The 12,896-nt window shown below is 38.1% G+C and overlaps 2 protein-coding genes and 2 non-coding genes across 7 annotated transcripts in view; 1 reads left to right on the top strand and 3 right to left on the bottom strand.

Moving 5' to 3' along the window:
- LOC103463086 (glypican-5-like) overlaps positions 1-3,015 on the bottom strand; it is a 62,647-nt gene extending 59,632 nt beyond the window's left edge. For both annotated transcript variants that reach the window (XM_008406222.2, XM_008406221.2), the window contains exon 1: positions 2,729-3,015. In XM_008406222.2, coding sequence (XP_008404444.1) covers positions 2,729-2,906 — 178 coding nt within the window. In that variant the 5' untranslated portion in view covers positions 2,907-3,015. The remainder of the gene's footprint in view (positions 1-2,728) is intronic.
- A 933-nt stretch (positions 3,016-3,948) lies between these two features.
- trnar-acg (transfer RNA arginine (anticodon ACG)) lies at positions 3,949-4,021 on the bottom strand. The gene has a single exon. It is a non-coding gene; the product is annotated as a tRNA-Arg (tRNA).
- An 838-nt stretch (positions 4,022-4,859) lies between these two features.
- Positions 4,860-4,932, bottom strand: trnam-cau (transfer RNA methionine (anticodon CAU)). The gene has a single exon. It is a non-coding gene; the product is annotated as a tRNA-Met (tRNA).
- A 360-nt stretch (positions 4,933-5,292) lies between these two features.
- On the top strand, positions 5,293-12,047 carry LOC103463226 (histone-binding protein N1/N2). 3 transcript variants are annotated; one of them, XM_017304210.1, is made up of 14 exons: positions 5,293-5,471; positions 5,825-5,866; positions 5,965-6,078; positions 6,214-6,294; positions 7,147-7,253; positions 8,004-8,056; positions 8,167-8,237; positions 8,345-8,418; positions 8,495-8,683; positions 9,499-9,671; positions 9,744-9,824; positions 10,261-10,335; positions 10,713-10,844; positions 11,880-12,047. In XM_017304210.1, exons 1-14 carry the CDS (start codon positions 5,434-5,436, stop codon positions 11,904-11,906), a joined length of 1,257 nt encoding a protein of 418 aa, XP_017159699.1. In that variant the 5' UTR covers positions 5,293-5,433; the 3' UTR covers positions 11,907-12,047. The 3 variants fall into 3 exon arrangements, with proteins under 3 accessions (XP_017159699.1, XP_017159700.1, XP_017159701.1); XM_017304212.1 differs by lacking the exon at positions 5,293-5,471 and adding an exon at positions 7,410-7,814 and having other exon boundaries at positions 5,742-5,866; XM_017304211.1 differs by lacking the exon at positions 10,713-10,844.
- The last annotated feature ends 849 nt before the right edge of the window (positions 12,048-12,896 follow it).

Raw genomic sequence — 12,896 nt, forward strand, 5'->3', positions numbered from 1 at the left:
GTTGCCCATGTCGCCCAAATCAGCCACTGATTAAAAGAGTTACTTTAATGTGAAACAACCATTTCTGCTTAAAATGTGTTTCTTACTGGTTTGCCTTTCATGTAATCTTCCAAAAGGACAACCGACACGTAAAATGCACTAAACTGGTGAAGATATGTAATTTCAGCAAAGTGTAAGTTAAAAAAAAGAACAAAAAAACAGTAAAAACTGGCTAAATAAGAGACCTGGGCATTGAAAATGCACTTTTGAACCATTGAGCTGTCAGCTCCATCTGCTGTGTTAGATCTAAATGACTCAAACTCACATAAGCACAATCGCTCTTCGAAAACAAGGAGTTTGAGTTATCCAGCCAGCTCCAATAACTCACTGGTACAAAAACATACCAATCTGGTCAAAACGCTTGTTCTTCCTGCTACGGTCACATAAAATAAGGTTTCTTCTGCTAAAAATGCAAACTTTTCCCCTCTAGAGTTCTTCTCAAATGAAAAGAGTTTGGCTCAGACAGAGAAATTTATTTGCTCTTTCATAAGTAGCTTTGCTAAATGACATCTATTGAGTTCAGATTAATAATAAAAACATGTTTCAGACAATAATGCAGTGTTAGCATTCATTTAGCAAAGGTCAATGCCTTGATGATGCTGCGTTTTCACTGAACGCTCTGCAATGAGAGAAGAAAATATAAAGTACATTATCCTGTAATTTGGACTACAAAAAAGTAACGTAATATAGTTTCTGTTTTTATATAACGAGGATGCTCCTGTGGTTTCTGGTAATAGATGGCAAATCCCGAAACGAATCCTGTGAACTGTTGGAGGATAAAAATAAACACGAAGAGGATTTTCGAGTTGAGTCGCTGTTGAATGAAATGGTGAGATCTGTGTCAGTCGCTCTCAGCACCAAATGGATCACATTTCCCAACGCAAAAAGACAGACGTCTGTGTGACACTAAATATAGTTTGTTGAGTCTAAAAAAAGCTCCAGCCATCATTTATATTAAAATCTGAATATTGACGCTTCAGAGTTATTCCAGAAATATTCTGAATAGGATTTTTTTCCATCTGGAATTTGCCTATTGTTTAAATTTTAAATATTATTGAGGAAATATTGGTGATATGTTTAAATAAATAATGTAAGAAAAAGGAAAGTGAGTTGTTTTATATTGTTTTATATTTCTGAATGTTTTTGTTTTGTGTGTAATATGGATGTTTATTTTAAACAATGTTCCACATTTCCTCTGTTTTGTTCCAGATTATCCAACACTGCTTTCAATATTTTCAGGTCTGGAATCTGAAAAAGGAAAATCTGTAGTTTCACTGGGATTTTTTATTTCTTTTAAACAGACGGGAGCTTTTACAACAGCTGAAGAGTGTTTTGGAGTTTTGTCATTAAAAAACTCAGATTACACTTTGACTAAAGATCAGATAAAACTTCTATTAGAGCCATTCAAATTTTGGAAACATGATTGAAATATTGATATTGAATTTTGTAATTTCACTCATTTCCTTATAATTACTCCCTTTTCTTTTCTTTTCTTTTCTTTTCCATCATTGCAGTGTCAGAAGTCGTCAGTCTCCCTATTTTCACTATTATAGTCACTATTTTCTATATTAGTTGCCGTAATAAAGACTTGAAAAACAATTTTTGTTTTACTTATTTTCACTACTTTGTGTAGACGTTTCAATTTGTTTGTTTTCTTTTCTAGACTGGTTCGATCAAATATTAAATGGCACACACCTGATTTAAGATCTTTGTATTTTGTGACTGATGCAAGATACGGAAGGACTCCGAAATTTCATAAATGTACTCTTTGGCATTCTTGTATGGAAAAAAATAACACTTTTTGCATTGTTGAATCACGTAAAAACAAAGTTACTAGCTACTAAAAATTTGAGCTTGAACTATTTAAAGATGGATGCAATCTTAATAACTTAATAAGTAAATAAAAGACACTCTGACCGCACTAAGATGCAACGTCTGCACTGAAAATGATTATTATTGATTATAATAATTACAAATGTAAAGGAGTTATTTCTTAAGAATGCTTTACAAATTACAAAACTATTCAAATTAAACAACTAAGTGAAATTGTGGAACAGATAAATTTGCATTTTTAGCTTCTCTGTGTGTCAAGTTGGAAATAAATTGGCGCCACTCACAACCCGTAACAGAAACAATTATTTATTAAAACCTGAGTTGGGTAGTTACACTGTTTGGAAAATATTTAGTTTATACTACGCTGTACGTAGTTTTATTATGAAGTATTTCAATTCTTACTTGAGTGAAATTTCTGGATTTTCTACCCACTTAATGAAAAGCAAACACCAAAATCCACCAGACACAGACAAACACCTGCAGGTTTTGTTAAAGTTTCATAAGTTTTTTATTGAAAGAAACTGATTTGGAAAAAATTATTCTGCCTGATGGTGTTTTTTTTAATTACTTATGTAAATTATTGTCATTTTTGTCCTTAAAATAGCTCAATTTCCACTTAACTTTATATTTTGTTCCATTTAATTATGCATTTTTTAAAATATTAAATGATTTCAGTACTTGAGCAGACTTTTTCACTCTTGAGTAATTTCTTGGACGGCTACTTTTTACTAATGAGTAAAAATATGTTTACGTGGTTTTAAAATACAATATTTAATTCATAATACTCTACATGTTTATTTTTTAAAGCATCATGCGTTAAAAATAATAAATGACTTGAATAGTATGAGTGTCTTACCTGTCCCGGGTCTTTCTGGCACCAGCTCCACGGGGCCTATCTGGCGCATCATGTAGGCTATCTTCACCTCATGACAGCTGCCTGCATCGGCTGACCCACAGCCAGCCTCCGGAAAAAGTGCAAAACACAACAAAATGACGCCAAACAAGTGCACGTTTTGTATGTCTGCGCGAAACATCGCAACATGTCAGTTGCACGGTGAAGTCCGGTCGGTTAATTTGAATTCCTGAGAGTCCCACCGGGTGAGTGTGAGTGAAAACTTCATCTGCAGTCGGTCTGACCGGAGCCCACTGTCTGACTCCAGTGCCCTCCTCTCTTCCATCTGCTCCCTCCCCCGTTTCTAATTCAATCATGACGTATTTATGTACAATACAAATCTAAATCATATCAGCTATACTTATAAACTCTCTCTCTATATATATATATATATATATATTCAATATAAAACTTTATGTCAAAGCAATGTACTAATCTAATATTAAGTAGATCAACGCCATCAGGCCACAGAGTGACCATCCGGTTTTTTAAACATTTCACAAGCTTTTGAACAAACTTTCCTCATTTAATGCTTCATTATCAACATTCATTTGCGAACTATAACTAAGCTCAATTGTAATGCAGAATTACAGGAAAGTTTTTCCCGTGGAACAATGGCGCCACCTCCTGAGCAAGTGACGTCTAACGTGCTTACGTCATTACTAAATTCGAAATTTGTTAAACTTTCAGTCGCCAAATGGCACTTTCAGCAGTTTCTTTGGCTGAAGATCCGTTTAATAAGGTAAGAATGTCTAAATGTCATTGTTTTATTTATTTTCTAAATAAGTCAGGAGAGTTTTTCTTAGCTCGTCTATAATGCGTAATGCAGGTGGTGTTATAGGTGAAAAAGCGATTCATGCTAGCACCGATAATAATTTAGGAAGAAGGCAACGTTTTTAAATTGTATTGCCCCTTATAGTCCTGATGGGGTTTATTTAGTAACTCTGAAATAAACAGGTTATCATTTTTCGCTGTCCCCGTGTACATTTTGCCGTTCCAGGCTTTTTTTTTTTTTACCCAAAAGGGTTTGAAAAGTGGGTGAAGGAACTAGCTCAAAATGTAAAAATGGGAAATTAATTGACCGTGACGCCTGGTGGTCCAAGGTTGTAACATCAGTATTCATTTAAACATATAAAGTCGTGCAAAATTACATGTTGTTTTTTTTTTATGCTGGAAAAAAAGTACGAGCCAGCCAGGAGTCGAACCTAGAATCTTCTGATCCGTAGTCAGACGCGTTATCCATTGCGCCACTGGCCCTATACAGACATCGTGATCGAATTTCCGTAATGTACTTCATAACGGAATCTGGTGACGTCGCGGGTGGAGATCGTTAAATATTTGGCTTCAAAAGTACCTTGAAGAGTTATGATTCTTCACCTTCTGATAGTCTGATAGTGGCCATCCATTTATGTATCCGTTTGTTTATTTAATTCTAACGGTAACTTTTTAGGTACCGTCAGTAACTTTCGGCATGAAACCGTGGTTACACCGCAAATTTTGTGTGCAGTTAGTTTGGGTAAACTTCTCAACAGTCGGAAGATAAACTGTGATATATGCAACAAAAACGCCCTCTGCTGGTCGAGAAAGATCCACCTCTTCCAAATCATACGTGGTAGAAAGAACCAATCACATTGCTTCCTGTTCCAAAGTTAAGAATGGAGCCAGCCAATCACATTGCTCCTTTCTCGGCAAAAACTGTAGGATAAGAGTTCGAGTCCTGCTAGAAACCGAGCACAGGAAAATCGTAATGTAAAATTACATTAGGAACAGTAATTCTTAATTGTAAAACGGAAAGTCCTAATCATTTTAGAATTTTTTTTGTTCGTTTGATTACTACCTTAAGAATGATGCATTAATGTGAAATTTCATTAATCTAACTCAGTGTTAAGTGTTCTTAATGAACGGAAGGGTTCAGAGAAACAAGTTCTGGAATCCCAACCAAATTGATTTCTTATTATTAATAAGAAATGGTGATAGGCTGATTAGCGATGAGTACCAATTCTTCTTAAAACGTCGGTAGCATACCCGATTGGTCCTCGTCTGTGATGTACGCTCTTAATTAAATTAAACAAAATTGTTTAAGAAAAAAAAGTCATGCCCCGTGTGAGGCTCGAACTCACGACCTTCAGATTATGAGACTGACGCGCTGCCTACTGCGCCAACGAGGCCTGAAAGCGCTATCTTTCTCAACTCTATTTGTGGAACGGCAGATGGAGTATGTGGTGTATGTTTCTGTGTTTTGGTGGTACAAAATGCTGTACTCTATAAACAACTAGGTAAATATATCCTAAAATTTTAATGTTACTCGTTGATTCGATTTGGTGATCTCATTTCCCCTTTATTCATTATTTTACATACGACCCTACAAGAGCCGCCACGACTGATTGTTGTGCCTAATATTCTGATGTTATTTTCGTCCGTCTTCATTTCTCGTTTCGTTTCGGTATTATTTTCCACGGTCACAAGGAGCCGCTTTATAACTGCTGCGGCCCCTTTAACTCCATTCTCCCGCGTTCCAACTTAAGCGGAAACAGAATAGCATTTTTTTCCCCTCTATTTAAGCGCGCCAACAAGGACCGTTCAAGTGGGTCTGTTTGGGTTCATCGGGTTCCGCAGAGCAGGCTGCTGGCTTTGTTTTTTTTCTGTCATCTCGCTGGTCTTCGATTAAAATGCCGGAGGAAACGTCCACAGCGTCGGGTTCTGGAAGGTAAATTAATCGTTTGTAATTGTTCACTGCCGCCACAACACAAAAAATGGCTAGCGCGCTTTTAGCTTGTTCCGGCGGTAATGTTTACTGTATGACACGTAGCTGGTAAGTGCAGCGTGCTAATAGTATACACCGTCTGTTAGGAAGACGGTATATTTTTTATCGGTGAAGTGATATTTTGTTCTTAACGCCATCTCCGCTAATCACTTAGCACTCTTCGGCTAACTGGCTAGCAGCCACGAGACGCTAACAACAATAAGGCGTCGCCATCGTTTTCTGTTGTAGATGAACTCTACTAAGTCAGCAATAAAGTTTATCGTCTCGGACAATGATTTGTTTTTGCCCTCCCGTAGCGCCGAGGAGAAGCCGTGCTCGTCGACAGCTGCAGCAGAAACGTAAGCATGGATTCCGCAAACTTTTTTTTTTTTTGTGCTTCTATGAACTAATCCCAGAATATGAAACCTCTTTATGTGCATGTCTTCCCTCCTCGCAGCTCCGGTGACGTTATGGAGGAGGCTAAAAAGCTGATCGGCACGGGCAAACGGCATCTGGTGATGGGAGATGTAGTCTCTGCCGTCAATGTCTTCCAGGAAGCCTGCAGCATGCTGTAAGAAAACGCGTTCAAATAAATACTCATGCTGAAATTTATGTAATATCACCTGGCAGTTAGTGCAGCTAACTGACTTTAGAGCAAGTATTGTTACAATTTCTGTCATTTTTCTCCTCATTTATTCTTCTGCAGGGCTGCAAAGTACGGAGACACAGCAGATGAATGTGGTGAAGCCTTCTTCCTATGTGGGAAGTCTCTGTTGGAGCTTGCAAGGTTTATTATTATTACATTTTAAATTGTTCTTTCTTCCTCTACCATATAAACAAAACGTACTACAAATATCTAAAGGACTATATTGAAGTTGAATGTATTTAATTAAAGGATGCACTGATATGAAAATCTGATAATTTATCAATTTCCCAACAGTTTCAATACCTTAAATAAAAATAGTTTCACCTTTTTACTCCTAAACTTCAGCTAAACATCCCACAATGTTACAGGTCACCAGTTAGCTTATAAGAAAATGTTCTGATACCAGTGTTGATGCAAATATATTGCATATTTAACTGTTTTTAAGAGATTAGTTCTTGCTCATCTCAGTAAATACCTGAAAGGAAAAATGTCTCATTGTGTTGTAGCCAAGAAGCACAAATTAATTTTTTAAAGCGCCAACATGCTGATGCTAATTTCAGACGGATCTGTCTCGTCTTCAAGAACTCCCTAAATTATAATAAAATGTTTCAATACTCGGAAAATTTAAGTCCAAACAGTAAAACTCGTATCACAACCAACTTAAGGCTCAGTTATGCTGATCTCTGCAGGACTTGGTGGACGGAGTCTATATAAATTAAAACAAATTGAACTTATTTGCTGAAATAACTTTTATTTATGACTCTGCTGCTCCGTCTCTGAATGTCGGCAAACTTTTGTGCTTTTTGCATGATGTCTTCCAGTTTGGGTTGCATGTTGGGCTTCTACATCAAACCGTTTTTGAATTTTAAGAAGTAAAGTTTGGTGACATCTCTTGGTACTACGTGTCTGATTGTTCTGCAGTTCACAGTTAACTTCTAAGTGGAACTTCCTGGTGTGCATTTCTGTAAGCAAAAGTTTTGTTTTGTGAGCCAGGATGGAGAACGGTGTCCTAGGCAACGCCCTGGAGGGAGTCCCAGAAGAATCTGAGGAAGAGGAGCAGCCCAAAAACCCAAACCTGGAGAGTGCAGACAACATTGATGGTCAGTTTACTTCACTGTCATTTCGATCCACGAGCTCAAGTCATTCCTTTAAGTTTGAACATTTCTAAAATATTTTCGTAAAGAGTAACCGGGTGTTTTCTGTACATGTCTGCTGAGATAATGTCAAGAAATCAAACGTTTGCCACTCTGGTGCAGAGAAAACCAGAGAAGAGCTGCGAAAGCAGGTCTATGATGCAATGGCAGAGAAGGAAAAGCTGGAGGTAGAGCCTAAAGAGGAGGTGAAAAATGAAAACGCAGAGTCGGGAGAAACGTCGGGTTCTGCTGCCGAGGTTGGAGAGGAGGAAAGTTCTGTCAAAGCAGCCGAAGAGGTCCGAGAGGCTTCAACGCAAGCTGTGACTGAAGAGGAGGTGAAAAATGAAAACGCCGAGTCAGGAGAAACCTCAGGTTCTGCCGCTGAGATTGGGGAAGAGGAAAGTTTTGTCAAAGCAACCGAAGAGGTCCGAGACGCTTCAGCACAAGCTGTGGATGAAGATGAGGAAGAGGATGAAGGAATTGAAGAATCGAGTGCAGAGGCTGAGCAGACTGATGAGACTTCAGAGGGTAGTAGCTGTTTGGAGACAGCGCCGGTGTTTTAAACCTTTTTAACACTTTATGTTAAAACCTCCCACATGGTGAGCTGAAGGGAGACACTGGTGTGAGGCGGGGAAACTTTCTGGTTTGTTCTTATGCTTTTCTGAAACCGTTTCAAATCTTATAAATCCTTTAACTTTTTTTGTTTTTAAATTTCAGATGATGACGACGATGATGATGAGGACGACGAAGAGAACAACGCACAAGATAACGTGAGCTCCTGTTTAAAGAAACCTGCGGTTTCTGGAATATTTTACATGAATAGCAGTTATTTAATGTCCCGTTGGGATCAAAGTATTCTTGCATTTTGAAACGCTTTCAGGAAGAGGAGGATGTTGGGAATTTGCAGTTGGCTTGGGAGATGCTTGAGGTGGCCAAAGTCATTTTTAAAAGGCAAGTGTGTCAAAGTCCAGATCTGATTTTTCTCTCTCGATGACTAGATTAATCCTGTTTTAGCCTTTATTTTGAGAACCTGTTCATACATTTCTCTCTCTTTGCAGAAAGGAAAGCAAAGACGACCAGCTGATGGCAGCACAGGCTTATCTGAAACTGGGTGAAGTCAGTGCGGAAACGGGTAAACTGCAGAACTAAACGGCTCTCGGTGGCATCGTCCGTTTCCACTGCGGGCCTAAAACGTCTCTCATTTCCAGGTAACTATCCTCAGGCGCTAGAAGACTTCCAGGAGTGTCTGACTTTGCAGCTGAAGCTGTTGCCGCCTCACTGCCGCCTGCTGGCCGAGACGCACTACCACGTTGCTACGACGCTGGTCTCCATGGACCAGTACAACCAGGCCATCCAGCACTACAACAGCTCCGTAAAGGTCATCGAGACGCGCCTAGGTATGAACAGTTCGTTCTTTTCATTGAACCGCAGAAATGACGAAAACTGCACCCAAACCCAGTTGGAAAATACAAATATGTAATTGTGAATCATTTCTTTTCCTTGAACAAAAATGAATTTTTGGGCTTATTTTACTCTTTTTAGGTTTGTGAAATGTTTGTAGTTTATTCCCAGCGATGAAAATTATAATTTTTGTTTTATTTCCGATTTATAAATGGACGGGTGTGCCAAAGTCTGTTTTTTAGTAAAAACTTGCAAGACTTGCTTTGGTTGGAATAATAAAAGGCTAATTAAAGAGAAATTCTTTGTTTTGCATGCTATTGTTTATAAAAATGTAGAAGTAATTGTACATTTGAGGTTTAAGTGTCGATGTGGAAATAATTGAAGACTTCATCTGGTCTGTGGAGATTTAAATGGGCAGGAAATCAAAAAATCTTGGTGTAGTTTCTCCTTTTCAAACAAATTATATAAAATTTCACATCCATGCAGTTTTTTTTTTTTTTACTTTTTATCCAAAATAAGTTATGAAAATTGTTTGTTTCCTTCTAATTAGTGTTTTGTTCTCAGACTAGTTGGGATAAATATCAAATTTTTCCTACAATTTCTTTTTCTACATGCTGTTTCATGTATAAAACTATAACAAACAAAGAATAATTTTTCCTTGATTGTTTAAAACAACATACCATGCATGTCTGCATGTGTAAAGGTTGTAGTTTATAAATTTTGGCAGATTAAATACCCTCATTGTCTGGAGAATTAGCCCGTCTCCCATTCTGAAGCTAACTTTAGCTTCATTAGGTCCCGTTTCTTGCAGCCATGCTCCAGGAGGTCATCAACGCAGCGGCTGGAGACGACGCTGCAGCAGAGGAGAAAAATGAGCTGGAAGAACTCAAACAGCTTCTTCCTGAAATCAGGGAAAAAGTGGAAGACGCCAAGGAGAGCCAGAGGACGGCCAGCGCTGCCTCTCAGGCGATCCAGCAGACACTGGTGAGTAAACTGGCCATGAGTCGACGGCGACGATGCACAGAGGAAGGTTGGTGCTAAACTGATCTCTTGCAGGGAAATCCCTCTACTTCATCAACATTCCCCTGTGAAAATGGCGGCCCGTCATCCTCGGCTGCGTTTGCATCGACCAGTCAGGTACAGCTTCACCGCCTACGTTTCCATTAATGAAAATACACACATTAAAATTATGGGAATAAATTCACTTGATGGAAACGCAGCAATTTTGAGAAACTCACTTTTTTTTTGTTAGGTTTTATATTTTCCAGGCATATCTAAATAATGTAGTTCACACAACTGTAATGGAAACTAGTCATGTGACCAAGAACCAGATGTTACTACTGGCAGAAACCACAAAGAAGACAGGAAGTAGTTGGAGCATCATGGCGCGTCATGTTTTTAATAATTTATCATGTGGACAAGCTTATTTTTAGTTTTATTTCATATAGCAGAAACACTGCAATTGCGTTCTAGCGTTGTGTGCATTTATAATGTAAGTGCATCTGTTTCTGACTGGAGCTCTTACTAAACCGTCTTTGAGCCTGAAGCAATCAAAACTACTTTTCACTTCTAGATTCCAGTGAAAACATCTGAAAGCGCTTCGTCTTCCAAAGCCGTGTCGGATATCTCTCACCTGGTTAGGAAAAAGGTAAAACTTTTAAATCTGCAATTCAACATTTTTGTTTCATCTTCCAGGATCATAACAGATTTTTTCTTTTTTTTTTTTTTGTGGAGAAAAGTGTAATCGTGACTGCCTGCTTTGTGTTTGTGGTCATGTCGCTGTTGGAGGCCAGTCTGGGTTTAGTCGTTGGGTCGTTTAGGTGTAGTCTAGCTTGTGTTTGGCTTGTTGCATGTCTTGGTGTTTGTGTCGTGGCAGGACTTGGTGCTAGAAGCTGAAACTTGCTTTGTGTGCATGAATAAATGGTGTGATTGGCTGCTGCTTCCATTTAGATCAACCCGATTGGTTGTTTTCCGTCAATTGCTGCTGTGTTCAGAAGCTTTCGGTCTCCATTTGTGTCTGTCCAGAGGAAACCCGAAGAGGAGAGCCCAGTAAAGGACACAGATGCTAAGCAACTGAAACAGGAAGCCACAGTTAATGGCAGCGGTGACTCTAGTGCCAGCAACGGCAGTGAAACCCAGGAGGGAAAATCAAAGGAGGCGAGTGATAGGCCCGTCTTACCGCGTCTACTAAACTCGGGGAAACGTGTAGCGGTTCCGCTAATCTGTGCAGTTGGATTTCTAGAGTTAATATTTGCTTCTGGTGGGATTGYCGGCTTCTTGGAAGGCATGAAATGGGTTTTAGRAATSCCAAGTAGGTCAAAATTGTATATTTTTGCCACTCAGAATAGATGGCCGTCTTGGTTTCTTTCTTTTTAAGGTCCGTTTGCCCAGATTTGTCTTGGTGCTCATCATTGTGACATCAGCTATACCCAAGCCTGTCACAATAAACAMATCAATTAATCGCACGATAAATTAAAGCATCTCAATTTATCATTTTTCTCTTTCTACCCAAATTGGTCTTCAGGTTGATGAATTGGTCTCAACTTGCCTTTTTTTAAGTAAAACGTTTGTTCACAGAATCTTCATAATTCATTTTATTATTTAAAATGTCTTCCAGTACCAGTGTTTAAATGTTCATTGGAATTTAAAGTTTATTGGTCTTTTGATTATGTTTTCTTGCATTATGACCATTACTTCAACACTTATTCAAATTAGACAAAACTGGTGTCAAATGTTTGTTTATACAGCAAAGTTTGTGCTGCTATGATTTTTAAAGAAACTCAGAAATGGTCATTTGAAAACGGAAACATTTTTATCTTTTAAGATGACAGCAGCACAAATTTTGATTTCATAAAAGTGTGCATGCAGGTTGACCTTTAAACTTTTATTATCTTCAAAGCCAAAGCGGCACAAACAAACATTTTTATGCACAAAAATGTAGTCGAGTTGGCTGACATCAATTTTGTCTGGGGGTGTGCCAGCTTCACTCGGGTCTTAAACGGCCTCAAAATGACAATATTATCGTTTATCGTGATAACTTCTGGTACAATTTATCGTGCAGCAAAATTGGCTAGCTCTATATAAACGGGTTATCTTGGAATAACCTATAAGACTTTGTCCCTCTTCAGTAAAGTTTACCTATGAAGCTCAACTAGCAGCCACCTGACCGTAACCTGTGCTTGTTTCCTCCAGCCTGCCTCTGTAGAGTCTTCCTCATGACCGCCTCGATCCTCTTCCTCACTCTGAAACCAGCACAGCATGCSTCTCCAGCTCCTCACATCCACTACTCTTGTTTCTGTAAATAACTCATTTTCACTGATTTGTCTGTCAAGTTTTTGTATACTTGTGGTAAAAAAAAAAATTAAAGAATTTGCAGATGTAAATGTGACTTTTCTTTTCTGTGTGCATATTCAGCTGCAACAAAGCAAATTTCCTCGAAGAATTTAATTTTTTCTTGTAAATCTGGTAATTATAAAGAATTTATTTGCCACGATATATCACTCGTATTGAAAACATATCTTATTGGGTAAATTTTCATAATTGTAGCATAAGGTTAGACCTGGGCTGGTGAGATGTCCAAATTAAAAAAAAAATCTTTTCTGGGTTGATTTTAAACATTTGACATGATTCATGGAACTTGACAAAATATGGAATTACTTTTTTTTTTTTTTTTTTTTTTCTGCAAACTTTATCCATATAGAAAATGGCGTTGCTTCAAAAGTGTGGGTGGCAGTCATTTTGGATTCCAGTTCTGTAGCAGAAAATATTTATAAACTGAAGAAACCAGTTTAAAACAAAGTCCATAAAATGCCAAGATGCATCGACTGATTTTTAATTTTTTTTAATGCATTTTCACATTAGTTTGGATGGCTGACATTGTCAGAAACTCGATAGAAAACCTTAATTTATCAACTAGTATATTAAAGCCCCAACTAGAAAATGTTTTGCCAGGATTGTGGATTTGTGATTGTAGAGCAGGCTAATGCACTCAACTTGTGAATTTCTTGGCGAAGAAACGGCTAATGAAGTAGCTTCTAAAGCTACTTCATTCACCACAAAGACTGCATGGCAGTTCTAAACTACAGAAGTTTGTGCTTAAGATGGATTGCTGGGACTGTAAATTGAGCTAAAGTTGAACTTGATTTGGTTGCTAACCAAATTGCTAACTTACGATTGCTAAATTATGGTTTTAAAGACCGTAGCAACGGC

Source organism: Poecilia reticulata, linkage group LG4 (genome assembly GCF_000633615.1).
Source record: "Poecilia reticulata strain Guanapo linkage group LG4, Guppy_female_1.0+MT, whole genome shotgun sequence".
Classification (NCBI taxonomy): Eukaryota; Metazoa; Chordata; class Actinopteri; order Cyprinodontiformes; family Poeciliidae; genus Poecilia; species Poecilia reticulata.